The following is a 27,204-nucleotide window of genomic DNA, read 5'->3' as shown; positions in this document are numbered from 1 at the left end:
GAACAAGTCCTAATTTACCTTGTTGCAGTGATTGCACATAGTTTATAATTTCATCAAGCATAATTGCTTTTCCATTCATCTACAAGTACAATGGAAATTTTTTTTTTTAAAGAAACAATTAGAAGACCAATGATACCTTGGAAAGCTTCATTTTTTGCATACTTTTCTTTTAAACTGTCTACAAACGTGTGAATGGGGCGCCATCCACTAGGATCTACCTCTGTATTCACGTTCTCTGTTCGTTTTTGGACATCCTTCAAACTATTGCAACAGTGATGGAGCATTAGCATTTGCCTTCCAAACGTATATGTTAGAGAACTTACAGAAGAAAAAGTCAAAAAGATTCACTCTTACATTTCAAGGATATCAGGTGTAGGAAGTTTGGAAATGAAATAGACCACAGCCCCATCCAAAAAAGATAGCTGCTTTGGAGCATCAACAAAAGCATACTCAATACCATCCTTGACAATTTTCAACATGTCTGATCTATGCTTGTCAAGATGCCCTTATGAGTGATATATGAATCAATATGTCTCCAGGGAAAATCCTGCCAGCCCATTTGTCAAGATGTATGTCATAAAGAAGTCTGCCTGAAAGAAAAAAACAAAAAGCAATGGGATCAATACGCCATTGCCTGGATCATCTTTATGAGTGATAAGAGTTAATGCAAGGACATAATTGATTCTGTAAGTTTAGAGATAAAGAAAACAATTGCATCACGCTCCCTTGATCTTACAATGTTGCATAATACAACCTTAGATAGAAAACAACCCAAATCTAAGAATAGATAGAATAAAAATATGGAAATATACATCTTCACAGTTTCATATGCTTTCCACATTGCTTTCACCCTTCTCATATCACATTAGCCAAACCCTAAAACAGAATATTATACAAAACATGAAGAAAAAAAAATAAAAAAAGGAATATACAGTTACATAATATATCCAGTGAATCAATAAGGATCAGTACACTTACTTGGGCCGAGACAGCACTTGCAAGATGGCTAGGAAAATCCCTAGGATGAGTAACAGATTTTCCAATTTGATCAAGTAAAGACCCTGATAACAAGGTTAAGAAGAATACATTTCCCAACAGAAAATAGAAGACCATGTTGCAAGCTTTTATCTCCTTTTTACTCCTCGATACATAACCTTCCAGTTTAGCCATTCCAAGCATGGCAAACGGAATGACATATATAAATCCACTAAGGATGGCAGTTGGAAGATACCCTGTAATGACAGGTCCTAAGCAGGGTCTATAGGATAGATATCATCTCAGTAAAAAAAGTGATCGACATAAAGACGTGTACGAATCAATTGTACCAGACAGATAAGAATAGTGTCTGAATCTAAGTAGGAAAATAAATGTAAGCAAGTAATTAGCCACCACTTTATATGCATGAATAAGCTGTTTATTCTATAGCATTGATTTTTGATAAATGTTATGACAGAAAAATACATTAAAGAATAGTATTCTTACATCAAATGTACAGCCATGGCTGGAGGAAACCATGTCTTTAATCTTTCATATTTTGCTATTCCTTGAACTGCAGTCACTGGGATGGCAAAAAATAGTGTAAGAAGTGATGCTGCAACAAAAACTCCAATTTTATACAGTGGCAAATGCCTATATGGGATTGACAAATTTCTCCATAGTATATCCCTTGGTTCTGGAGCCATTTCAGTGATCCATATAAGTGGATTTGAGTGCTGTTGAGATTGGGCAGCTAGAGTAGCACCCCATCGATTTCTGAATGTAACAAAAGCAACAGGCAACTCCTGCGAAAATGATAGCACACCATATCAATTTATGTCCAAACTTTCAACAAAAAGAAGTAGAATGGGTAGTCACTACAAAATTAGATAGGGTTGTGTCTAGAAAGATGATCAAAAGTAAAAACGAATTTTCATATTTATGTTGCTCAAGAGTATCTGTAGACACCCCATTTTTGACCGTCCTCAAGACTTGGACGTCACCGTTTGAACACTCGGTGATTATCCATGTTTGTGTTCGTTTGGAGTTCCCGGAGGTCTCGGCTCGCGCGCCCCGCCTCAGGATCCCCGAACTCGACCGTTTAGTGTCTGGTTTTGCACCAAACACTTGCATCTTGCCTTTGAGAGGCAGGGTGGGGCTTGTAGACCATCCCCACCCATCACCGGCAGTGGCTAGATGCCACCGGCTGGTTTTTGCTGCCACCGGCAATGTAGTTTGCCGGTCGGCACTATTTGTTGCCGGTCAGCACTTTTTTGTGCCGGTCGGCACTTTGTTTGGCCAAGATGGCATTTTTTGCCGGCCGATTGCTGTTCATCTGCTTTTGCAGATATTTTTGGACAGCTGTATAACTTTTGCTCCCCTCCATACACGTGTATGGAGGGATCTCCCTCTTGCAAAGCTTGTCTTGTAAGCTTTACAAGAGGCTTATAGAGAGGAGCTCTCTCTAAGGCAAAAGGAGAGAGGCTTAGACATTTTTGAGAGAGAAAAGACAGAGGAGAGCTCTGGTTTTCTAGGGTTAGGGTTAGACATACACAATCTATCTCTCTTTCCCTCCCATTTTGCACACTAGGTGTTTTGTGCCTTACTATTGCACACAAACACCTAGTGTTTCACCTTCCTCTTGAGATTAGAGTTCTAAGGGGTTGTTCTTGAGTTTCTTGACTGATTTGGAGCCAAAGGAGGCCATTGGAGCATCCTTGTTGAAGAGGACTACAAGGGTAAGAAACTTACACCTTTATTCCCCATTCTTGCATCAATTTTATACCTATCTTAGAGCTGTTTTTGTGATTATTGTATAACATAAAAAAGTTCTATTTTTAAGCCCTCTTTATTGTTTATTAAGAGTGTTTTGTTGTTTGAGGGGTGTTGACCACCCTTAGGCCTCAAAAGGCCTCATTTTGAGCCATTTTGTGCTAGCTCCGGGATTTTGGTGTTGAGGTCTCTTCACCACTGAAATCTTGAGGGATTTCAGTGGTGAAGATGATGCTTTGAAGTCCCAAGAAGGAGAGGGCCACCCCCTCTCCTTGTTGTCCTTGAAAAGGGCACATTTTGGCCTTCCTAAGGAAGCCTATGCTTGAGTGTGTGTTGAGCATGTTTGGTTTGTTTTTCATGCTTATATATCCATGATATAACATGATTTAAAGTTGGTTTTGGAACCTTATGCATGTTTAGCATAGTTGCCTTGTAATGCCATGTTTGTGCCTTAACATGATCTAGGTTGTTAGCCTTTGTTGGAGCATGTTTTAGGCTTGCATTTGTGAAGATTATGTGCTTATTTTGCCATGCTTTAGCTCTGTCCATAGTCGTTTGGGCCGATCTTTGCATGCATTATATGGCTCTTTTGCATTTGGGCTTGTTGGCCTTGAGTATGTGCATGTGTAGCATGCCATCTTTGCATTGTTTTGGTGATTTGGGATCATTCTATATGTCATTTCAGTCCCATTTCCATGCTTGTTTGATTGCCTTGCATGCCTCTTTAATGCTTTGAAAGCATATGTTGCAATGCTCCATGTTTTGGTGCCTTTGCATGCCTTTGTCTTTGAGCCATCTAGACGCCATCTAAGTGGTCTTTTGGGCCTCATGTTATGAGCTAAAAACCTGTTTTAGGTTGTTCAATGCATGCCATGTTTGTTATGATAAACATGCTTCAAAGCTTCATAACTTGCTTCAAGTGCTTAGACCATGCTTACATGCATTTGCTTGTCTTGCTTAATATGATTTGACATCATTTTATGACATGATTTCAATGCTTAGGTTGCATGCTAGTTGCTCTCGTTTGTCCCTTTTAAGTGTGCTTGAGGGTTGTTTAAATTGTGCCCAAGTGTAGGCCTTCCATCATGTGTATGTGTGCATGTGTTTTTGGCTTCTTGTTTTGGTCATTATGGCCACTGTTTTAGGCCTTATTAGAGCTGCCTAATTCATGTATAAGTCCATCTTGCCATCCATTTGCATTGCCCTATGTATGCTTGCATGATTGCATAAGTGCATTGCCATGTCATGTTGCATTCCTAGCTTGTATGCCTAGGTTGCATTGCATTTTGCATGCATGCCTTGTTCCTTGAATTGGTGATAGGAATTGGGCCTGATTTGTCTGATTGGTTTGCATGCATTTGAAATCAAAGTTGCATACTTGGTTCCTTGGGCCATCATGCATGGAAATGCGTGATTGGTGGTCCGAGAACCGAGGCACATGTCCCTTTGAGTCATTACAATGATAAGAGACATGGTTGGTGCATACATGCCTTGAAATATGCTGCCATGCCTTGTTTTGCCCTCTGTTGCTGTGAGTTGCAGGTTCTGCAGGAATACTCTGCCGACCGGCAGTGTAATGTGCCGACCGGCACTATTTTCTCTGCCGACAGCTTCAACTTTGTGCCGATGGTCATACTACATTGCCGGTGGAAGTTTCATTCAGCCGGTGATGATCCCCTCTGTCCAAGGATGTAGTCCTGAGGCTTTGACAGCCTCCAGAGGAGGAAAGGAAGGAAAACAGAGGCAGCTTGCGCATGGTGGCGCGTCTCCCGAGATGCTTTCCTGCTTTAATTAATTTAATTTAATTTGTTAATTAAATTAGTTAATTTGTAATATTAATTAGCTTGCGTAGTTAGTTAATTTGTAATATTTATTCGGTCCCTCCGAGCGAGGGCAAATCTGTAATAAGTGTGTGTGGGTGTGTGAATGTCTTCCAATCCCCACTTCTTTCTTCCCTTTTACTTACCTGCTTTGATGGTTAGTATTAGGTCACGTCTAATTTAGCATACCTTATGCTATGCATGTGTGCATCCATGCATTTGTATTACATGCATTAGGCTCGGTACATCACGCTAATTGCATCAATACTTCAATTTTCAAACTGAATACGTGATAATCGTGCATTTTCACATGACATGTTTAGGATAGCCGAGCCTATTCTAGCAACATTTTGTATGCGATGCATTAGGCACTTCACATGGACTTGGATCATGCATGTTTGCTAACAAGTTCTTTGTTTTGGCACGGAGTACTATGTAAGTATTTCTGCTTTAGCATATCGCACGAGTGTGAATGTTGCCATAACAGCATGCTTAACATGTGGCTAGATGCTTATGTGTTAAACTGTTTCAAATGCCTGTGGGTGAAGGTTGGATTGTTTGAGTTGGAAAAACTCGTTGAAATCCATATTTTAGCCTACTTGCGAGTAGCAAATTCCAAAGCATTTTTAAACCGAACGGATATGCAATGTTTATTTCCAAATTAGGCAATCTAGTCTATACTTGTTTGCTGCGCGCATAACATAGTAATTCTAGGCTAATAATTGGAATAAGAACACATAAAGTTTTCAAAAATGGATATCACGGTTAGTAGAGGCCGGTCTCCGGACCGGGCGAAAGGGGGTGCTCATAGCTGACCTTCCCCGATCGTACCCAAGCTCCCGAGCCGAGACAACTCCGGTGATGACGGACATGTGGCCTTCGGCACCGAGTCAGGGTTTCCTAAATTCTCCCATTTTAAAATATTTAGGTGGCGACTCTGTATCTGGCAAAGCAGTCCATGTTTGGCACTACTTTTTCAAAAATCTGTTTCTCAAAACGATTTGCCAGATTTGGACTCTTTGGTTCAGATTAAGAACCGTGACACAAATCGAGTCCGAACTGTAGCACGAGGCCCACGCGGGCGCTGTTACAGTTTCTGGCGACTCTGCTGGGGATTTTAGAGAGCTTGACTCGAACTCGTGATATCCTGTTTTGATCTCATTTATGTGTTTCTTTGCATTGCATGTGCATTGGTGCGCCTAGGAACACAGTGTTTGCCATCTGCCATTCCTGAACGGTTTGCCGGAGGCTTGTCTTGTCAAGGCATGTCCATAAGGCTGACCGGCTATGGGCTCTGACAGTATGGGAACACAAACCCCGGTTTTACCGGGGCACCCTTTTTGACCATTCGACCTAGTGCATATTCGGAATCCGTAGTGACCATTCCAAACTAGGACAGGTTGCTTACCCGATGTTAGGTTGTTTGAAAACCGCTGTGTGCGTAGTGAAACCCTAGCTCCTGACAAAATAGGACAGGGAAACCCTACCCCAACATAGGGGTGTTTTGTTCTCTTTCACTTGCTATGTGCTTTTAGAGTGTTGCTCTACAGGAACGCACATGTCAGTTTGCAAGTCAGAGTATCTAACCTGGGGACACCAGTACCAGAATATCAGTTGTGAGAATCAGTTATCCGCGGGTATCGGTTCAGTTTTCGGGAACAGTAATTTCTGGGAACAGTGATCAGTAGAAGGGAACAGTTGTTTAGCTACACCCGTGTTTGATCAGTTTGGGCTGAAATGCTGTCTGTTTTTCCTTTCAATTCAGAGAGTTGCAGAGTTGAAACAGAATAGCCAGTGTCCCCCTTTGCTGAGGCAAGATTTATGGCGGCACAAAGTTCAGAAGAAATTGTGGTTATGGCAGCTGCATCGGAGCAGGGGACCGCTCCGCAGAGTGAGGCCAATATCAGTATGTCATACCCGCCCAGGTCGCCCGTTGTGCACCCGGTTTGGGCTCCCCAGTTATACCAGGCTCGTGAGCCCACCACCTTCGAATTGATGGGGATGATAGGCGATCTCCAAAGGTCTGTGGCAGACCTCGCCTATGGATTGTCGGCTTCACCGCCAGCGGCGCCGTACGCCGGGAATTTTGTACCACAGGAGCCCCCGCTACTGGGGCGGATTGTGATAGAGCTCAGCCAACCAGAGGTGGCTTCCAGCTATAGCCACGACATGTCAGCACCAACCCAGACCTTCGATCAGGCTGAGGCCAAAGGAAAGGACAAGGCAAAGGTAGACGCCGACCCCATTGAACAACTGCTGTGGGCAGTCGAGGCTTTGAAGGCCAGAGGGATGAACAAACAACAAACATCTGCAATAGTGACCAAAGCTGTAGATGACGCTTTCCCCGCTCCAATCAAGGGCAGTTCAAGCCAGACAGAAAACCGGGATGGGCCCCATCATGACCAGACAATTCCTGTTGTTCCCAACCCTGCACCGGGAAAGGTTCAAAAAGCCAAGGCAGCGCCAGCCGATCCTTTCGCCAGCGCATCTGGCAAGAATCCTCAAACTGCAAAGTACCTGCCCCGAGGGCGCAGGGTCTTTCACGACCTCCACATGCCTTTGTCTAGGGCATTGCTAATATTGGCGAAGAATGGGCATCTTAAGCCTTTGGAGCCCCGGCCGCTCCCGAAGAATCTCCCCGCCACTCATGATGCTACCTTGTACTGCGCGTACCATCAACAATCCGGTCACAGTACCGATGGATGTTCCCGCCTTCGTCATGAAGTGCAGGATTTGATCGATAACAAGGTTATCCTACCACCCACCTCAGGCAAGCCCGTTACCACCCAGTTGCTGGATTTCGAGGGCTCAGATACTGCGAGTATGTAAAGTGAACCGCCTGCGGGCAACTTTTGGTATATTTTTCGATGAAGCGTTTGGCACGCATTTTTGAGCATCGGTGAAACCGAGTTTTGTAAATCCTGGCTTGGATATCGAGTCAGTCTTTTGTTCTGAGTCTGTCTCTTTGTTTTGAGTCAGTCTTTTTTGCTTAAAGGTCTGTCTTGTTGTATCGAGTCAGTCCCCGTTGTATATAATAACAGGTGATTCTGGGGTTGTTGCCTCGAACACCGTTTTGTTTTGTAATTATTTGTTTTTGTTTTGAGTCTGTTTCTGCCGAGGGGCCAGTTGCACCAACAAAGCCGATTGAAACAGCTGTTGCTATCTCAACCTTCATGCTTGCTTTCAGCATAAGTGCCAGAGAATTTGATTGGGCTGACAGTACATCTCGCCTGCTCTCCTGCGCGCCAAACTCATAGCATTAACCTAAGTTTTTCAAAAAAAAAACTTTTAAACACTGCGGTGATGAAAACGAAGGGGAAGGAATTCCTCGGGTTTTGCAAAATTTTGATCATTTTGAGAGAAAGAGAGGCGTGCTAAGCCTTTTTATGAATGAAATCATGCTTGTCGGCGTGAGTACTGAGAAGGACCCTGGCCTGATCCAGATTGGTTCCACACTATCTCCGGCGCGAGCGATTTGTCGCTTTCTTAAAAACTTTCAAAAGCAAATGTTTTACGCAGCCCTGCGAAGACCTGTGTGGAATCGCTCTTGAGATTGCGCAGCCTAGGATCGCTCTCAGCCTCAAGATTCAACCTATTTGTTTTCCGAGTCTGAACCCGTTCAGAATGTTCAGAAAGCTCAACGGGCAAACGCCATGAAAGGCCCGTGTGGCCAGTTTTGAGGTAGCCTTCTATCAAGAAGCATCAAGGCCGAATCAGAAGGAGTAGATCTCGCCGGAAGAAGCTCGTAGAGTAACCCTGATGGATTCTCCGCAAATCAGTGCAACAGCCGTTCTCTTAGACACGGAGAGGCTTCCAGTTCAGGAACCATTTGGCATGGACTTGCTACACTTTTACCCTTTGAGAGGCTCGCTGGGTCGAAAACCCAGAAGGGCGACCCAGGCAAAAGTTAGAGCAAGAGAAAAATACAAAAAAAGCAAAAATACAAAAAAGAAGAAAAGAAAAGAAAAGACAAAAGATACCAAAAAGAAAAGAAAAAGAAAAATGCAAAAGAAATGAAGAAGAAATAGAAATGAAAAGAAGCTCGCAAGGTCGAAAACCCGCATTGGGCGCCTTGGCAAAAATAAGAGCCAAACAAAGTGAAGGTTAAAATACCCGAGTGGACCTTAACCGGAACTACGTAAGGCTTGATTCCCATGTTTGGGATACGTAGGCAACTTCATCATGAAGTCCAACCCCCAACGCTTTCATAAGCGTCTCAGTCCATGCAATGGTTTCGATTTCATCCCAAAGTCCAGTGGCCAACACCCTTCAAGGTGACTGTGTCCATATATGTGTTATGACCGTCTTCGTCATCGCTGTGTCCAAGAGATCGACCACCGCCAATGAAGACTGTCTGCGGATTGCTGCGGCACCATCCCAAACAAGGGGCAACTTTCCGTTGCCACAAGCCGTCGTGAGACGCCACTCAAACTAGGGGCAACTTTCCGTTGCCTCCCATCCCCTTCAAACCAGGGGCAATTTTCCATTGCCTCCGATCCGAGGTTGCGCATCTCGAAGAGCAAGTTCCATGCTTGTCGAGCATCAGCTGTTTGAAAAATAGTTTTTGAAAATTTTTACTGAGGTTGACTATTTTCTCGAAAACTATTTCATTTTCCAAAACCGGACCATTGTCTTGGATCCAAAAGGAAAACTTTCAGTGCTTGCAGCTTGACTTGCATGCCTTTCAAATCAAAAATCGAACGAGTACGTTAATTCGACTCTCATTTTGATCAAAACTGTTTTAGTAGAAAGCAAAAACGAAAAAATGGTTAAAATGATGAACTAGGGGCACAGTTGAGTCAGGCGTTCTGTCTTTCCCCCGTCATCAACGTACTTGCCAGAAGAGCACTCTGCTTGCCGGAAGAATAGCCGTGAGCTAACGATGTTGAACATGAACCCACACCTTTCCATTTATCCATCAGTCACCCCGGGGAGGGATGAAAAATGAGAGATTGAAGAATAGAGAGGTGTAAGTTGAGAGAAAAGTGAGGAAAAGGGTTTTCAGAGAAAATCCGAGCTTGAGAGCCGAGTGATGTGAGAATCACAAATAAGAAGGGGTGGGAAACAACACCCAGATTGAACTGGCTCCTCGCGGTCCGAGGTCCCCCATCTTCGTTTACGCGTCTGTGTGTCGTGTCTCTTTCATTTGACGGTCTCGTCTTTTGTTTTGAGTCTCTCCCAAGCGTGTCTCGTTGTGTTTAGGTCGTGTACCTTTATATTTAAGTCCTCCCCGCTGTGTTCAGTGGTAGGCTCGATATCCCGGTTTGAAAAACCCTCATTCGATTTCAAAAATCGCTTATGCTCAGAATGCTGTGCCATTCTCTACATTTGAACGCATTTCGACTCCAACCGGTTCCATCTTTGAGGTCCGTCCTGTTAAGACTGGGCTGTTTGTTTGAGAATTCGCCGTGTGCAGAATGAATCGAATGCTGTGTTATTGGGCTGTATACAGATTAATCCCCAACAGAGTAAGGGCCGTGTGTCAAGAATCAGGCAGTGGGTTGCTTGGGTTATTTTGTTGTTGGCTGCTTAAGTCATCTGATTATTACAGTGCAAATGTTTAATTTTCAGACAACCAATCAATTCCATTTACATTGAGGTGTAACATGATGAGATGCGATGCAATGCATGAGATGTGTAAATGTAAACACTTTTTCAGATAAAAAGTCTATTTCATTTCACTATCTTTTCAAATGTACAAGCTTTGGAAACAAAACCTGCCTGCGGCAGTACAAGGTAATCTATCTACCAACAAAAAGAAAAGTACAAAGAAAGAAAGAAAAGATAGCAAAAATCTGCATCTGTGTCCAGCGACTCCAAGGGCTGTCAGTCCGTCCTGGTCCTCTTCCTGGACGAAGGTCCAGGGGCATCATCAGCGTCGTCGTCAGAGCCCGAGCTAGAATCGCCTCCGGTCTCCTCCTCCGATGACCCTGTCTCCGCCTCTGACTCCTCGTCGTCGTCATCGTCCGGGACTGGAGCTCGCGAGCTACTCCCGACGTGAGTCCGCCCTCCCCTGGTACGGGGAAATATCCTGCCCTCCTCATCTCTCCCCCGAGTAGGGACAGCAGGTCTAGCTGGAGCACCTCCTGCCATGGGAATCTGGAAAGGAGGCTGAAAAAGTGCACAAAAGTGAAATGCATCAGTACACTGTGAACAGTTTAAAGGTGCAGAATGCAGCGTATGAGTACAGTGTATGAATGCCGTGAGCAGTTTAACAGTGCAGAATGCAGTATATGAGTACAGTGTATGCATGCCGTGAGCAGTTTATCAGTACAGAGTTTAGTGCAGAATGCAGTGTATGCAGTGTTCAGATACTGTGAGATCAGTGTATCAGGTGTTGTGCCGTGAATCAGATTATGCGAAGCAGTGTATGAATGGTTTGAGGCCAGTGTCAGAAGGACATACCGGTATGCTGTAGACAGCCAGGAGGTCAAATGTCCGCTGGAGCATCCCCATCATCGAGGCATTCATCGCCAACGACTGACGGGTGTACTCAGAAAAAGCCTGCGAAGTATCAGATGCATTAGTATTCTGTGGAATATCAAGTAAACTGAAATGAAATGACTGTACGAAGTGCAGTGATACATACCGGTGGTAAGTCGGGGACGTCGATGAGCTCATGACCAGCCGGTGGAGGGGCGAAGGGGATCTGATAGGTCGACCCACCCTGCCCCTGGAAAGTCAGTACAGCGGGTAGGGCAGGCCAGCCAGCTCCCCGTCCTCCCCGCACTCCGCCCCTGCCACGGACCCGGGCCCTCCTCGAAGATCCAGCCCCTGCTCCCGCTCTGGCCCCAGCCGCCGATGCCACAGGCCTGGCCCCCTCTGCTCGACGGCCGCTCAAGGGGCGCATCAGGTACGTCCGCACGTACTCCCGATAGTCGCCGGTGCCTCGGAAGCCGGCCTCCTCCCAGCCGATGGAGTAATCATCCAGCTGCTCAGGGGTCAGCCCCTCGGTCTCCCTCATCTCTGCAGGAGGGTGGGCCGGGACTATCTGCTCAGGTAACCCGCGGGTCTGGCGTAGAAAACGCTCCCCCAGGTACCAAGCCCGACAGACCGGGCCCTCTAGCAAGATCCGGAAACGCGAGGTCTCCTCAGCACCAGGGAACCGACCCCGCATCGCCGACGGCAAAGAAGCCCATGGCTGCCAAGTGATCTGAAAATGGCAGACAGTTTGTTATCTACTGTTATTGAAATATGCAGTGGGAAAGCGAAGCCTAAATGAACTGAAAGTAAAGCATACCTCCGTGGGGGTGATGGTGTCGAAATATCGGCGGAAGAAGCCGAACGTCTCCCGTGGTCGCCGGGTGCATCCCCCGTCAAAGCGACTCGAAAAGGGAACAGCCGGAGGAGGCTCCGCAACTGGCACGGGTGCAAGCCTAGGGAAGTAGGCGTAAACCCACAACTGCAAAACAGATGTCAGTATGACCATCAGATAAAGCAGGATATACAGAATGAAGCAGAAATGGCAGAGCCGTGTGTTGTGCAGTGTATTGTGTGCAGTGTACAGTGTGAGCAGTGTACAGTCAGTGTAAAGCAGAATGTATGTGTGTGCCGTGTGTACAGTATACAGCAAGTGTAAAGCAGACCGCAGTGTGTGCAGTGTACAGAGTACAGAAAGTACGAGACAGAAATGAAAAAGTGGAGAAGAAATGTACCTCCCAAGCCCGCCAGTAACCTCCAAGCAGCTGGCCGCTGCCGCGAGAAGCCGAGCTCATATATCCGTACAGGGTGGCCAGAGCAGCGCCGCCCCAATCGAAGTGCAGAATATCTCGGACGTCCACCAGTGCGCTGAGAAGGCAGAGAGGCACGGTGTTCGCCCGGTCGGCGAAGATAGTAGTCCCGAAAAGGAACATGAGGAAGCCCCGAGCATACCTCTCCACGTCCTCCTCGGTCATCTGAGTCTCCTCCCCCAATGCGGGCAGGACCCTGAACTGTGCCTCGAACCAGGAATAGCGGACGAAGCCTGGGCGAGCTAGCGGCGGGGCCTCCCCCAGTAGATGAACCTGAGCGGCGGTCCACTCATCCATCGCTATGTCGAAGGGGATCGGATCACCCCCTACCCCGATGCCTGTGAGCATCGAGAAGTCATGAGGGGTCATCGTCATATCCCCTGTAGCAGAGAAGTGGAAAGAATCGGTGGTGTCCCACCACCTCTCCGCAAAGCGGCGAGAAGAGGTCTGCAAGTGGAGAGCCTGGAGAGTCCTCGGCAGAAGGTGCCGAAGCCCGCTCGGTCCACGATGCGTCGGACCGCATCAGGGAGCTCGTCATACCACTCCCGTGCACCAGTATTCCCATACCCGCGAATGGTATGGGAATCCTCCTGCAAACAGAAAACAACAATTGCAGGACAACATTCAAAATGCAGTTTTGAAAAGATAGATATGGCATGTATGCAAGTTTGTCAGATTCAGGCAGATACCGGGTGCCGGTGTGCTTACAGTAAAATACGTGTGCTGTGTCAGCGTGTTTGAGTGTTTCAGAACAGATATGGCATGTATGCAAGTTTGACAGATTCAGACAAATACTGGGTGCCAGTGTGTATGCAGTAGAATACAGTGTGTGCCGTGTGTTTGAGTGATTCAGGGCTAATGCAGTGTGTGTGCATGTGTCAGTCTCGAGCAGATATCAGTTGTATGTATGTTTACAGTCAACTATGGTCTACGGCATATCAGATTTCAGCAATTAAAGAATACAGCTAACTATGGCAGTTTTGTATCCTACATTGCAGAAAGTAAAGCAGAAGATGAAGAGTTACCTCGGGAGTGCCGAATGAAAGGTGGGAGGTAGGCTCGCGTAGTAGTAGCTCAGGGGCCGCGTACCTCTCAAAGCTCCGGAACTGACGCAGGCCGTCTGGGGGCAGAACGTGGATCGCCGGCCGGTAGGTCGCCGGGTCGAACGGGCGCTCGCTCAGTGGTAAGAGCTCGACCCCGGGGTCCATCTCGTGGTCCGGGGGAGTCCCGCCACGTGGAATGTCGTCCGCCATGTAGAGAGTGGTGTGAAAATGGCCGGAAAAGGAAAACCGAGCCGGAATGCGAAGAGTCAACCGAAAAGTCAACTCCTGAGAGGGTCGAAAATGGCCGGGAAGGCCGGAATGTGAAGAGGCACGGAAATGAAGAGGAAAGTGAGGGGAACAAACCCCGAGAAGGCGAGAACGCCGAACGAGGCACCGAAACGAAAATGTGATCGGTGGAAAATGTCCGAAACGCGAAGAGGATCGCGAATCCGACGACGAAACGAGCGTAGAACGCGAAGAAATGGACAAAAAATAAGAGAGAAGCACTCTAGAGAGAGAGGGCAAGAATTTTCGGCGGTGGAAAAGTGAAGAATAGGGTTTTGAAACCCTATTTTATAACACTCGAGGTGAAAAGACAGAACTGCCCCGATTCAGCAACTGTTTGCCGGTCGGCAATGTTTTGTGCCGGCCGGCACTTTTTTGTGCCGATAGAATTGTTTTTGTGCCGATGGCCAGCCGGTGGCCTCCCCTTTCGGCCGGTGGGGTTCCCACAGCCTTGTTTAGGCCATTTGAGTTGTTTTGGGTCTTCATAGCTGAAGAAAGTGCAAGAAAGTGCATCTCCGACGCTCAACCGGCCTCCGTTTTGACCGCAGACCGTGTCTCCAGTGCGTGGCGCTCAAATTCGTGCAAGGTGTATCCTTTTTGCATCCTTTTTGAATTCAAAAGTTGCCCCATGTGTGTTGCACAAGTTCATCACACTACTTCGGTGCATTACATCGCGCTGTCACGCGTCACACATTTGCATTGTTATGCACGTGTTATATGCGTTGCAACACGCACCCCTTTGCATTGTCGTGCACATCTCTCATGCATCATTGCATTTCCATTCCATGCATTGTTATGCATTCCGGAATACGTGCGTTGTTGCGCATTTAAGCCCATTTACACTCCGTGTGGCATGCATGTCACACTCGGCATTGCACTTGTTAGTGCATTGCATTTGTTCGCGCTGTTCTGCGCATCGCACTGTTTTGTGCATTGCATTGTTCGCGCTGTTCTGCGCATCGCACTGTTTTGTGCATTGCATTGTTCGCGCTGTTCTGCGCATTGCACTGTTTTGTGCATTGTATTGTTCGCGCTGTTCTGCGCATCGCACTGTTTTGTGCATTGCATTGTTCGCGCTGTTCTGCGCATTGCACTGTTTTGTGCATTTCAAACCTCGCGCTGTTCTGCGCATTGCACTGTTTTGTGCATTTCAAACCTCGCGCTGTTCTGCGCATCGCACTGTTTTGTGCATTTCAAAATTGTTCGCGCTGTTTTGCGCATCTCATTGCATTTTGCATGCATTCCATCGCACTGTCCTGTGCACTCGCGTTGCCTAACGCATTGCGCTATTTTGCGCATCATGCCGTCGTGCAATACCACCGTGGTCTGGCGAGACCTTAAACACGCACGGTCTGGCGAGACCTTAAACACGCACGGTCTAGGAGACCTTAAGTCCTTTGGAGGTGCGAAACCTTCAGCGCATTGTCACGCGTCTTGTAAATACCCCTGGTCTGGCGAGACCTTAAACGCGCGTGGTCTGGCGAGACCTTAAACACGTACGGTCTAGGAGACCTTAAATCCTTGGAAGGTGCAAAACCTTTATTGCATTGGTGTGCACACTATTGCTTTGTACATATCTTAAGCCGCGTGTTGTCGCGCATTTCATGCAACATGTATCACTTGCATCATTTGCATTTCAAAAAAAACAAACAAAAAACATGCATTGTCATGCATACATTTTGCATTCCGGTCTAGGAGACCCTAAATCCTCTGAAGGTGCAATTCCTTTGGTGTTTGTCGTGCCCGAACGACTTTCGGTGGTCTGGTAAAGCCACCTGCCTATGCTTGCGATGAGTTCCTAGAAGACCAACTGGGACGGTGGAAACTAGAGTTCGAACGGCTTATGCCTAGAACGCAAAGGTTCGGGAGTTCCGAGACTAAAGTCTGGTTTAAATACCCAGAGGTTTACCCTCGGCTTGAAATCTGTATGGAAGCCCCATAGGTTGAGGCGGCATGTCTACGCCTCAGTTCTGGATACTGAACCAACCTAGTATATCACCCTGTTAGTAAGATAGGGAAAGTTGCAATCATAGTCATTGCATATTTGCATTGTCTTGCATTTGCATTGTAGTTTGCATGCATTCATTGCATCACCTTCCGCCTATGGCTTGCGCCTTTCCAGGTTGAGCTTGGTCTGGTATGTGCCCTTACATTTCATGTTAAAACACAGTTCTGTATGTGTATCGCGCCGATTCCACGTTGATATGTTGGTTGAGGGTTGCGGCACCTTTTCTGTGTTACACATGGCTCGTATGTGTGCATGCCTTTCCTAGGCAAGATTTGGTTTGGCTTGCGTGCCATATCCATTGTATCCATATCCATTCCATTGCATATTAGTAGATATTGCATTGTAGATTGCATGCATTCATTGCATCACCTTCCGCCTTTGGCTTGCGCCTTTCCATGTTGAGCTTGGTCTGGTATGTGCCCTTACTTTTCATGTTAAAACACAGTTCTGTATGTGTATCGCGCCGATTCCACGTTGATATGTTGGTTGAGGGTTGCGGCACCTTTTCTGTGTTACACATGGCTTGTATGTATGCATGCCTTTCCTAGGCAAGATTTGGTTTGGCCTGCGTGCCATATTCATGTATTACATTGTAGTGTAATTTTTGCATCCGGCATTAGGATCGTAATCCTTTCTCCAGCGGGTTGTTTCCCCACTTATGTCAATTCCACCCAATGCTTGTGTTTGCGTCTGTCTACAATACTCATAGTTCAATTGACCGTTCTATGGTAGACAGACTTGTTACCTCCATCAATCTATTTGACATAGGTGTGGTTTCGAACCGCTCGTGATTGGATCACGATTCAATTGCTTTGCATGTAGCTTGCATTGTTTCAATACATTGCATCTTCATTTGCATTGTTTATACATTGTTTTGTATATATCGCATATCGTTTTGCATCCACATTTGCATTGTCATGCATGTTGCTAACCATATTGTACCTGTTAAGTTTGTTTTCTTTTTAGGCACGATATTGTATGTACGGTTCATTTGAAGCTGGTGCGACCAGACGAACCGGACAGGTATTGTATCTCCCGAGTGAGACATTTTGAGAATTCCATAATTCTCTTACATCCTTTCTGCATTGTAGTGTAGTTTGGTATGCTAGCTTAAAATTGTCGCATGTTTGCTTCATTACAGCTTTCTTTGCATGATCATAAGTTATGCTCGGCTCCGTGCATTGTCTTGCATTTTGCCCCTGCCTCCGGGCGCATATCTTATTTGTATTGCATGATTGTCTGAGTCTTCGGCCTTGTCAAAAATGGGTCGTCTCTGGGCTTTGACATTCACTTCCGTCATTGTTATGACTTTCGAGTTCTGTCAAAGAGGGGCAACTGTAGACACCCCATTTTTGACCGTCCTCAAGACTTGGACGTCACCGTTTGAACACTCGGTGATTATCCATGTTTGTGTTCGTTTGGAGTTCCCGGAGGTCTCGGCTCGCGCGCCCCGCCTCAGGATCCCCGAACTCGACCGTTTAGTGTCTGGTTTTGCACCAAACACTTGCATCTTGCCTTTGAGAGGCAGGGTGGGGCTTGTAGACCATCCCCACCCATCACCGGCAGTGGCTAGATGCCACCGGCTGGTTTTTGCTGCCACCGGCAATGTAGTTTGCCGGTCGGCACTATTTGTTGCCGGTCAGCACTTTTTTGTGCCGGTCGGCACTTTGTTTGGCCAAGATGGCATTTTTTGCCGGCCGATTGCTGTTCATCTGCTTTTGCAGATATTTTTGGACAGCTGTATAACTTTTGCTCCCCTCCATACACGTGTATGGAGGGATCTCCCTCTTGCAAAGCTTGTCTTGTAAGCTTTACAAGAGGCTTATAGAGAGGAGCTCTCTCTAAGGCAAAAGGAGAGAGGCTTAGACATTTTTGAGAGAGAAAAGACAGAGGAGAGCTCTGGTTTTCTAGGGTTAGGGTTAGACATACACAATCTATCTCTCTTTCCCTCCCATTTTGCACACTAGGTGTTTTGTGCCTTACTATTGCACACAAACACCTAGTGTTTCACCTTCCTCTTGAGATTAGAGTTCTAAGGGGTTGTTCTTGAGTTTCTTGACTGATTTGGAGCCAAAGGAGGCCATTGGAGCATCCTTGTTGAAGAGGACTACAAGGGTAAGAAACTTACACCTTTATTCCCCATTCTTGCATTAATTTTATACCTATCTTAGAGCTGTTTTTGTGATTATTGTATAACATAAAAAAGTTCTATTTTTAAGCCCTCTTTATTGTTTATTAAGAGTGTTTTGTTGTTTGAGGGGTGTTGACCACCCTTAGGCCTCAAAAGGCCTCATTTTGAGCCATTTTGTGCTAGCTCCGGGATTTTGGTGTTGAGGTCTCTTCACCACTGAAATCTTGAGGGATTTCAGTGGTGAAGATGATGCTTTGAAGTCCCAAGAAGGAGAGGGCCACCCCCTCTCCTTGTTGTCCTTGAAAAGGGCACATTTTGGCCTTCCTAAGGAAGCCTATGCTTGAGTGTGTGTTGAGCATGTTTGGTTTGTTTTTCATGCTTATTTATCCATGATATAACATGATTTAAAGTTGGTTTTGGAACCTTATGCATGTTTAGCATAGTTGCCTTGTAATGCCATGTTTGTGCCTTAACATGATCTAGGTTGTTAGCCTTTGTTGGAGCATGTTTTAGGCTTGCATTTGTGAAGATTATGTGCTTATTTTGCCATGCTTTAGCTCTGTCCATAGTCGTTTGGGCCGATCTTTGCATGCATTATATGGCTCTTTTGCATTTGGGCTTGTTGGCCTTGAGTATGTGCATGTGTAGCATGCCATCTTTGCATTGTTTTGGTGATTTGGGATCATTCTATATGTCATTTCAGTCCCATTTCCATGCTTGTTTGATTGCCTTGCATGCCTCTTTAATGCTTTGAAAGCATATGTTGCAATGCTCCATGTTTTGGTGCCTTTGCATGCCTTTGTCTTTGAGCCATCTAGACGCCATCTAAGTGGTCTTTTGGGCCTCATGTTATGAGCTAAAAACCTGTTTTAGGTTGTTCAATGCATGCCATGTTTGTTATGATAAACATGCTTCAAAGCTTCATAACTTGCTTCAAGTGCTTAGACCATGCTTACATGCATTTGCTTGTCTTGCTTAATATGATTTGACATCATTTTATGACATGATTTCAATGCTTAGGTTGCATGCTAGTTGCTCTCGTTTGTCCCTTTTAAGTGTGCTTGAGGGTTGTTTAAATTGTGCCCAAGTGTAGGCCTTCCATCATGTGTATGTGTGCATGTGTTTTTGGCTTCTTGTTTTGGTCATTATGGCCACTGTTTTAGGCCTTATTAGAGCTGCCTAATTCATGTATAAGTCCATCTTGCCATCCATTTGCATTGCCCTATGTATGCTTGCATGATTGCATAAGTGCATTGCCATGTCATGTTGCATTCCTAGCTTGTATGCCTAGGTTGCATTGCATTTTGCATGCATGCCTTGTTCCTTGAATTGGTGATAGGAATTGGGCCTGATTTGTCTGATTGGTTTGCATGCATTTGAAATCAAAGTTGCATACTTGGTTCCTTGGGCCATCATGCATGGAAATGCGTGATTGGTGGTCCGAGAACCGAGGCACATGTCCCTTTGAGTCATTACAATGATAAGAGACATGGTTGGTGCATACATGCCTTGAAATATGCTGCCATGCCTTGTTTTGCCCTCTGTTGCTGTGAGTTGCAGGTTCTGCAGGAATACTCTGCCGACCGGCAGTGTAATGTGCCGACCGGCACTATTTTCTCTGCCGACAGCTTCAACTTTGTGCCGATGGTCATACTACATTGCCGGTGGAAGTTTCATTCAGCCGGTGATGATCCCCTCTGTCCAAGGATGTAGTCCTGAGGCTTTGACAGCCTCCAGAGGAGGAAAGGAAGGAAAACAGAGGCAGCTTGCGCATGGTGGCGCGTCTCCCGAGACGCTTTCCTGCTTTAATTAATTTAATTTAATTTGTTAATTAAATTAGTTAATTTGTTAATTAAATTAGTTAATTTGTAATATTAATTAGCTTGCGTAGTTAGTTAATTTGTAATATTTATTCGGTCCCTCCGAGCGAGGGCAAATCTGTAATAAGTGTGTGTGGGTGTGTGAATGTCTTCCAATCCCCACTTCTTTCTTCCCTTTTACTTACCTGCTTTGATGGTTAGTATTAGGTCACGTCTAATTTAGCATACCTTATGCTATGCATGTGTGCATCCATGCATTTGTATTACATGCATTAGGCTCGGTACATCACGCTAATTGCATCAATACTTCAATTTTCAAACTGAATACGTGATAATCGTGCATTTTCACATGACATGTTTAGGATAGCCGAGCCTATTCTAGCAACATTTTGTATGCGATGCATTAGGCACTTCACATGGACTTGGATCATGCATGTTTGCTAACAAGTTCTTTGTTTTGGCACGGAGTACTATGTAAGTATTTCTGCTTTAGCATATCGCACGAGTGTGAATGTTGCCATAACAGCATGCTTAACATGTGGCTAGATGCTTATGTGTTAAACTGTTTCAAATGCCTGTGGGTGAAGGTTGGATTGTTTGAGTTGGAAAAACTCGTTGAAATCCGTATTTTAGCCTACTTGCGAGTAGCAAATTCCAAAGCATTTTTAAACCGAACGGATGTGCAATGTTTATTTCCAAATTAGGCAATCTAGTCTATACTTGTTTGCTGCGCGCATAACATAGTAATTCTAGGCTAATAATTGGAATAAGAACACATAAAGTTTTCAAAAATGGATATCACGGTTAGTAGAGGCCGGTCTTCGGACCGGGCGAAAGGGGGTGCTCATAGCTGACCTTCCCCGATCGTACCCAAGCTCCCGAGCCGAGACAACTCCGGTGATGACGGACATGTGGCCTTCGGCACCGAGTCAGGGTTTCCTAAATTCTCCCATTTTAAAATATTTAGGTGGCGACTCTGTATCTGGCAAAGCAGTCCATGTTTGGCACTACTTTTTCAAAAATCTGTTTCTCAAAACGATTTGCCAGATTTGGACTCTTTGGTTCAGATTAAGAACCGTGACACAAATCGAGTCCGAACTGTAGCACGAGGCCCACGCGGGCGCTGTTACAGTATCATCTCAACCAGTAATTTCACGTAGTAAATTTAAAAACAGGAAAAGAAAAAATAAGTCATCTTAAACTTTCTTTCCAGCAAAAGCTTAGTTCCGAAAAATATATGTATATACTTTCATGAATTATCATACAGTTTCTCAGATCCTTCATTCAAACTATCACCACCACCACATGCGAAAAACATCCAGCATCCTCTATCAGTGTCAGTTTGCACCAGCACTCTTCCACCATCCTCTATAACTTCTTACCTTGTGTGTTGCTGCCGAAAGTTGCTGGTGCTATTTCTTGGTCTTCAGGTCCATTCACAAGGTAAAAAGTTGGGATTTTTTTTTCTTTTTTTTTTTTAGTTTGTGTTCACGTGGCCAACAAAGGACTTTGGGTGCAATCTGGTGTAGCACAATCGTGAAATCAATGGTTCGTATCTTTCTGTTACATTGGCTTATGTGTAACAGAAAAATTCGAGGCGAGGGTAGTCTTCAAGGTTTTCGAGCATTGCAATTTCGTTGGTACCGTCAAAATTTTCATATTCCAAATGGTTTAAAGGGATTCAACAGAATTTTCATAGTGAATGAACATAATTCTTTCCAACTTCACCATTCAAGATTTGGTGTATTAAAGATATGATGATATTGCATCACATATATCCCCTCTTGCTGTGTGACATCATGGAGGATCTCAGCAGGATGATCTTGAGCTATGAAATATGACTTAAACCAATAGGCTAAACATATTCTTTTTCCAATATACATTTATCATGGTATACGAGATGCTGGAAATAAAGAAAGAAGCTATACTGAATGATGAGAGATTTAACATAAATGAACACTGACTTAACAAACATCCGAAGTCTAATCTAAACCTCAACTATTTTAGCATAATCTTGTGCTACATTAAAAATAAAGCCAATGATAATACTAAAGTATCTCATCTTCTATAAGACAAAGATTTGACCTAAACTAACCAACAGGACAAGTTCTCACATGCAAACACTGCACAAAGGAACACAGAGAGATGGATTCACACTGAAGCAGACGGATCATATTCAAAGTGATGAAGTAGAACCATCTAGAGAAAAAAAATCCTTTCACTTCCAATGCTGAACATTACACAGTGACATGACTATCTCCTTATATTTTGGTGGAAGTCTGCTGGTAGCTTCTTGTAACCAACAACCATGAGAAGCTAAATTAACAATGTGAAGACACTATCATTCCAGCTTCCAGTTCAAGTACCCCCCACAAGGAAAACAAAAAAAAAATGGCTTCACATTGTTAATTTAGTTTCTCATGGTTGCTGATTACAAGAAGCTACCAGCGGACTTCCACCAAAAAAAAAGAAAAAAATAAAGTTAAGGAAAAACAAGTTAAGAAAAAACAAAAACACATACATATAATCTTCCAATTAATTTCAAATAAGATAAAAGAATGTAAAAGCTTTCTGATTAAAAGCTAATGAAAAAGAGGAATGTATTTTTAGAATATCAATGTACAATTAGCGAAATGGTCTCATTGATTGCGCTACCAGTCTACACACAGCTTTAAGGAATCATTGCCAGCGAAAATCTTACCTTTTCTTCAAGCATCTTTTTGCACTGTATGTGGCGTATCTTATGACAAAGTTCTTCAAGCCTTTCCCCATACCGTGTTATTTTTCCATCTTGTTGAAATGCATCAGAAAGTGAGTATTCTCTATTATGTTTCTTAGTCAAGGAATGGTGTGTCAAGTCCTCAATCTTGCTTGCAATGTGTTTTGCCTCTTTCTGCACGTAATCATGTCTGTAAGTACTAAGTAGTTTGTGACAAATGCCTAGAGGGAATGAAGACATAATGGATTCAGATTTTTTACATGGCTTTGTTGTTCATAAAAACTCTGTACTTTTTTCAGGGACCACAAGGACATGTAAAACATCCAATGATCTAAATGTAACATGAACAACAAAGTCACCCCATACTTTACAATATACATAGGTATTTCTTTCTCAAAATATAATCAAAGTCACTCTTATCTTCATACCAATGCACCAACAATGAGTAATGTTACGAGAAATCATTCAAGTTGTAATGCAAAGAATTGGACCATTACCCAGTACATTACTGGCTGTACTTGTGATTTACTTTATTCATTATAGTAAGATGATTTCAAGGACAAGATAGAATGAACTAGGCCCTATATAACCAAAGGCAATCTTCTTAATGTTCGCAAAGCCTTAGATATAACTCCCAAAGACAACAAACGCTAGTAACATTTAAAATCATTCACAGTGGTGAAGCTGAACTCAAAACATAAAATTATCAAAGGAGATGGGAAACATTGGTTTCCATGAAAAAGATCAATGTATTGTTAAAAGGACCCAGAAAATCTTGAGAGAGAATTGTCTGAGCCACGATAAAGCTGGGGAGTTCCGAAAAGAGGTCAATACTCTCTCACCCCAGGGAAAGCAAATTATGTAATACAGTACAAAATAATAATAATAATAATAATAATAATAATAATAATAATAATAATAATAATAATAATAATAATAATAATAATAATAATGTGGAAGCCAGAGTTGTAAGTATGTACTCATTATGTTAGTAACCAAAAACTGACAAGTAAAGTTCATATGCACAAAAAATAAAAAAATAAAAAAATCAATATATCTGAAAATCTGACAAGTGAAGTTCATATGCTATTCTGCAACTGAAAATAAGGAAATTTCTCAACTTCCATGATAAAATTGGACAAGCTTTAAGATCCTTAGTAGAGTATTCAAATAAGACAACAAAGTCCAAAAACAAAAAGAAAAAAACAAAAAAGAGTCATACTGAGTTAATCAAGATACTAGAGCATACAAATAAGACAATCAACTAAATTAATTTTTCTGTTTTGGTTGTATATGCACTAAAATTGAAAGCATCAAAACTGAGCATTTTCAATATTTAACACACCATGAAAACTGATAATTGGACCACACACATGTTGTAGACAACTACTAAACCATGATGAATTCTTTGTATATAAGCATTCTCTGTATATGTAGGCGAGAACCCAAATTAAATTAAGTTATTTGGCATTTGGTAACCAGTAGACTGGTAACCCTTATTATTCCTTGGCCAGCTGGACTATATATACTATCTTCATTATTATTATTATTTTCTCTTGACTAAGAACTAACCAGCAGAAGAAGAATGAGACTAAAAGCAAAGTTGGTCATTAATTTCTTTCATTCTCACCACTTGGAAGCAGCTCAATAGTCTATCAATGAGTAAAAAACTATATTTAGATTTACAAATTTCATTATTAATGAATATCACTACAAGTCTAACTAGTCTGTCATTGCATCCACGAAACAACACTTTGGTACGAAATCCACACAATTTAAGCAAAATAACAAACAGCTACTCACAAACAGAGCACAGAAGAAACATTAATTATATACCCACTAAATCTTCACAAACCAATGGGAAGAAGATGAGCAAAGAGAGATTCACAAACAACTATTCAAAACAGAGCACATAAGAAATATCTAAGAAAGAAACAAGTTTCAAATGTTCCTAAAATTTGAGCTCAACTAACCTCTGATCTCACTGATCGAAGAAGACGAAGAGTTCCAAATCCACAAAGATGAACACCACAACTGGAATCACCGAGCTGAAGAAGGTTTTAAAGGATTCGATCGATTTTTCTAAGATTGTAGAAGGTGGTGCTCACAATCGAGAGAGAGAGAACTTCAAAATCAAAATTGCAATTGCAATCGTAATCGCTCTGAGATGAATCACTAAGAGGAATCACCATGCTGAAGAGGAATCGAGCGAGAGAACTTCGTATTGATTCGATCCTCTGAGACTGAAATTAGGGTTTATAGAGAGAGAGAGAGAGAGAGAGAGAGAGAGAGAGAGAGAGAGAGAGAGTCACATTAGAGTTGTGAGAATAGATCGACTTTGTGTAGGGTTTGGAAATAGGGGTTTGAAGAGAGACAGGGAGTGGGTTTGGAAATAAGGATTTGGAGGCACTTTCAAATGACCTCTATTCAGAAACGAGACCGTGTAGACACCCCATTTTTGACCGTCCTCAAGACTTGGACGTCACCGTTTGAACACTCGGTGATCATCCATGTTTGTGTTCGTTTGGAGTTCCCGGAGGTCTCGGCTCGCGCGCCTTGCCTCAGGATCTCCGAACCCGACTGTTTAGTGTCTGGTTTTGCACCAAACACTTGCATTTTGCCTTGGAGGGGTAGGCAATGCCTTGTGAGGCATCCCCACACACCACCGGCAGTGGCTAGAGGCCACCGGCTGGTTTTTGTTGCCATCGGCAATCTTTATTACCGGTCGGCACTACTTTTTGCTAAAATGGCATCTTTGGCCGGCCGACTACTGTGCATCTACTTGTGCAGATATTTTGTCACAGCTGTCTTGCATTGGCTCCCCTCCATACACGTGTATGGAGGGATCTCCCTCTTTAGAAGCTTGTCTTGTAAGCTTTACAAGACAAGGGGCTCTATAAGAGGAGCCCTTCTCTCCCTTGTTTAGGGTTAGAGACTTTTTACATTTTTGGGGAGAAAAACACAGAGAGAAGCTCTGGTTTTAGGGTTAGGGTTCATACATATCTCCTATCTCTCTTTTTCTCTCTTTGTATTCTAGGTGTTTTAGTCCATACTATTGCACACAAACACCTAGTGTTTCACCTTTCTTTGGCTCCTGAGGTTCTAAGGGGCTGGTTTTGGTGTTTTGGAGTTGGATTCAAGCCAAGGAGGGCTGTTGGAGCACCATTGTTGAAGGGGGCTTCAAGGGTAAGAAACTAATCCTTTTATTCTCTATTTTTGCATTGTATTTTTACTCATCTTCGAACTATTTTTGTGCTTAGTGTATAATACAAAAAAGTTCTGTTTTTTAGCCCTCTTGATTGTTTATTAAGAGTGTTTTGTGGTTTGAGGGTGTTTGACCCCTCTTAGGCCTTGAAAGGCCCCATTTTGAGCCATTTTGAGTGAGTTCCGAGACTTTGGTGTTTGGGCCTCTTCACCACTGAAATCTTGAGGGATTTCAGTGGCGGAGATGGTGCCTTGAAGTCTCCAAAAGGGGAGGGCCACCCCCTCTCCTTGTTGTCCTTGAAATGGACCCTTTTTGGCCTCTTGAGAGAGCATCATGTTAGAGTGTGTATTGATCATGTCTTGGCTGTTTTCCATGCTTATTATGCCATGATATAACCTTGTTGTGTGTTGGTTTTGGTACACCATGCATGCTTGGCATACCTACCTTGTAATGCCACTTTGTTGCCTTAACATGCCTTAGGTTGTTAGCCTTTGCTCTAGCATGTTTTAGGCTTGGTCTTGTGAAGCTTCTATGCTTATTTTTCCATGTTTAAGGTCTGTCCTAGGTTGTTTGGGTCGGCTTTGGTATGCTTAGTATAGCCCCTTTGTATTCCGGCTTGTTGGCCTCAAGTGTGTGAGTGTGTAGCATGCACTACTTGCTTTATTCTAATGGTTTGGCATCATTTATGGCATCATCTCAGTCCCCTTAGCATGCTTGTAAGCTTACCTTGTTTGTCTCTTTGATGCCTTATGAGCATGTGTTGTATGCTCCATGTTTTGACCATTATACATGCCTTTGAACTTGAGCCACTTAGATGCCATCTAGGGAGCCCCTTTGCATGGTTTAGGTCTGCCTTGAACCTATTTTAAGTCTTCTTAGCCTTGTGAAGCTTGGTTGACTTGGTCATGGTTCAAGCCCCTTTGACTTGCTTCAAGTACTTGGGCCATTCATTGCATGCTTAGTCTCTTTTGATTGTTTGGTTTGACACCATTTTAACATGATCTTCAAGGCTTAATTTGCATGCCATATGTCCATGTTTACACCCTCTTGAATGTGTTCGAGAGTTGTCCCATTTGTGCCTAAGTGTTGGACCCTTTAACATGTGCATGTGTGTATGTGTTTAGTCTTTCATTTTGGTCACTTTGGCCACTGTTTTAGGCCAATTTAGAGTTGCCTAAATCATGTACAAGTCCACCTTTTCATCGGTTTGCATCGCCTCATGTTTGCTTGTATGCTTGCATAAGTGTCTCGTTATCCCATGTTGCATCCTTAGCTTGTATGCCTAGGTTGCATTGCATCTTGCATGCATGCCTTATTCCTTGACTTGGTGATAGGAATTGGGACTTGGTTTGTTTGTTTGGTTTGCATTTCATTTGACATGAAAGTTGCACACTTGATTCTTTGGGGCGTCATGCATGGAAATGCGTGATTGGCGGTCCGAGAATCGAGACACATGCCCCTTTGAGTCGCAAACATGATAGGGAACATGATTGGTGCATACATTGCTTGAATTGTATTACCATGCAAGTTCTGTCCTCTGCTGCTGTGAGTTGCAGGTTCTGCAGGCATTCTTTGCCGACCGGCAGTGTACATTGCCGACCGGCATTGAATCATCAGCCGATGAATTCATCTTGTGTCGGTGACCACAATTCACTGCCGGTGGGCATTCTACTCAGCCAATGGTGATTCCCAGTA

At 43.9% G+C, this 27,204-nt stretch overlaps 1 protein-coding gene across 1 annotated transcript; it reads right to left on the bottom strand.

Moving 5' to 3' along the window:
• Positions 1-374: 374 nt before the first annotated feature.
• On the bottom strand, positions 375-22,544 carry LOC114304863 (hyperosmolality-gated Ca2+ permeable channel 2.5-like). The gene is made up of 4 exons (XM_082897393.1): positions 22,287-22,544; positions 1,483-1,781; positions 979-1,258; positions 375-590 (listed from the first exon to the last, which is right to left on the bottom strand). The coding sequence occupies exons 1-4, from the start codon at positions 22,542-22,544 to the stop codon at positions 525-527; spliced, it is 903 nt and encodes a 300-aa protein (XP_082753519.1). The 3' UTR covers positions 375-524.
• Between the last annotated feature and the right edge of the window lie 4,660 nt (positions 22,545-27,204).

This window comes from Camellia sinensis, chromosome 12 (assembly GCF_055761805.1).
Source record: "Camellia sinensis isolate YWXY chromosome 12, ASM5576180v1, whole genome shotgun sequence".
Taxonomy (NCBI): domain Eukaryota; kingdom Viridiplantae; phylum Streptophyta; class Magnoliopsida; order Ericales; family Theaceae; genus Camellia; species Camellia sinensis.
This window is presented reverse-complemented; position numbering and strand designations above follow the sequence as displayed.

Excerpts from the sequence above, each read along its gene's own strand:
- LOC114304863 (XM_082897393.1), bottom strand. The coding sequence starts at position 22,544 with ATGTCTTCATTCCCTCTAGGCATTTGTCACAAACTACTTAGTACTTAC. Across the intron at positions 1,259-1,482 it reads GCCATGGCTGTACATTTGAT|ACCCTGCTTAGGACCTGTCA; the intron begins GTAAGAATACTA and ends TCTATCCTATAG. Across the intron at positions 591-978 it reads CAAGTGCTGTCTCGGCCCAA|GCAGACTTCTTTATGACATA; the intron begins GTAAGTGTACTG and ends TTTTTCTTTCAG.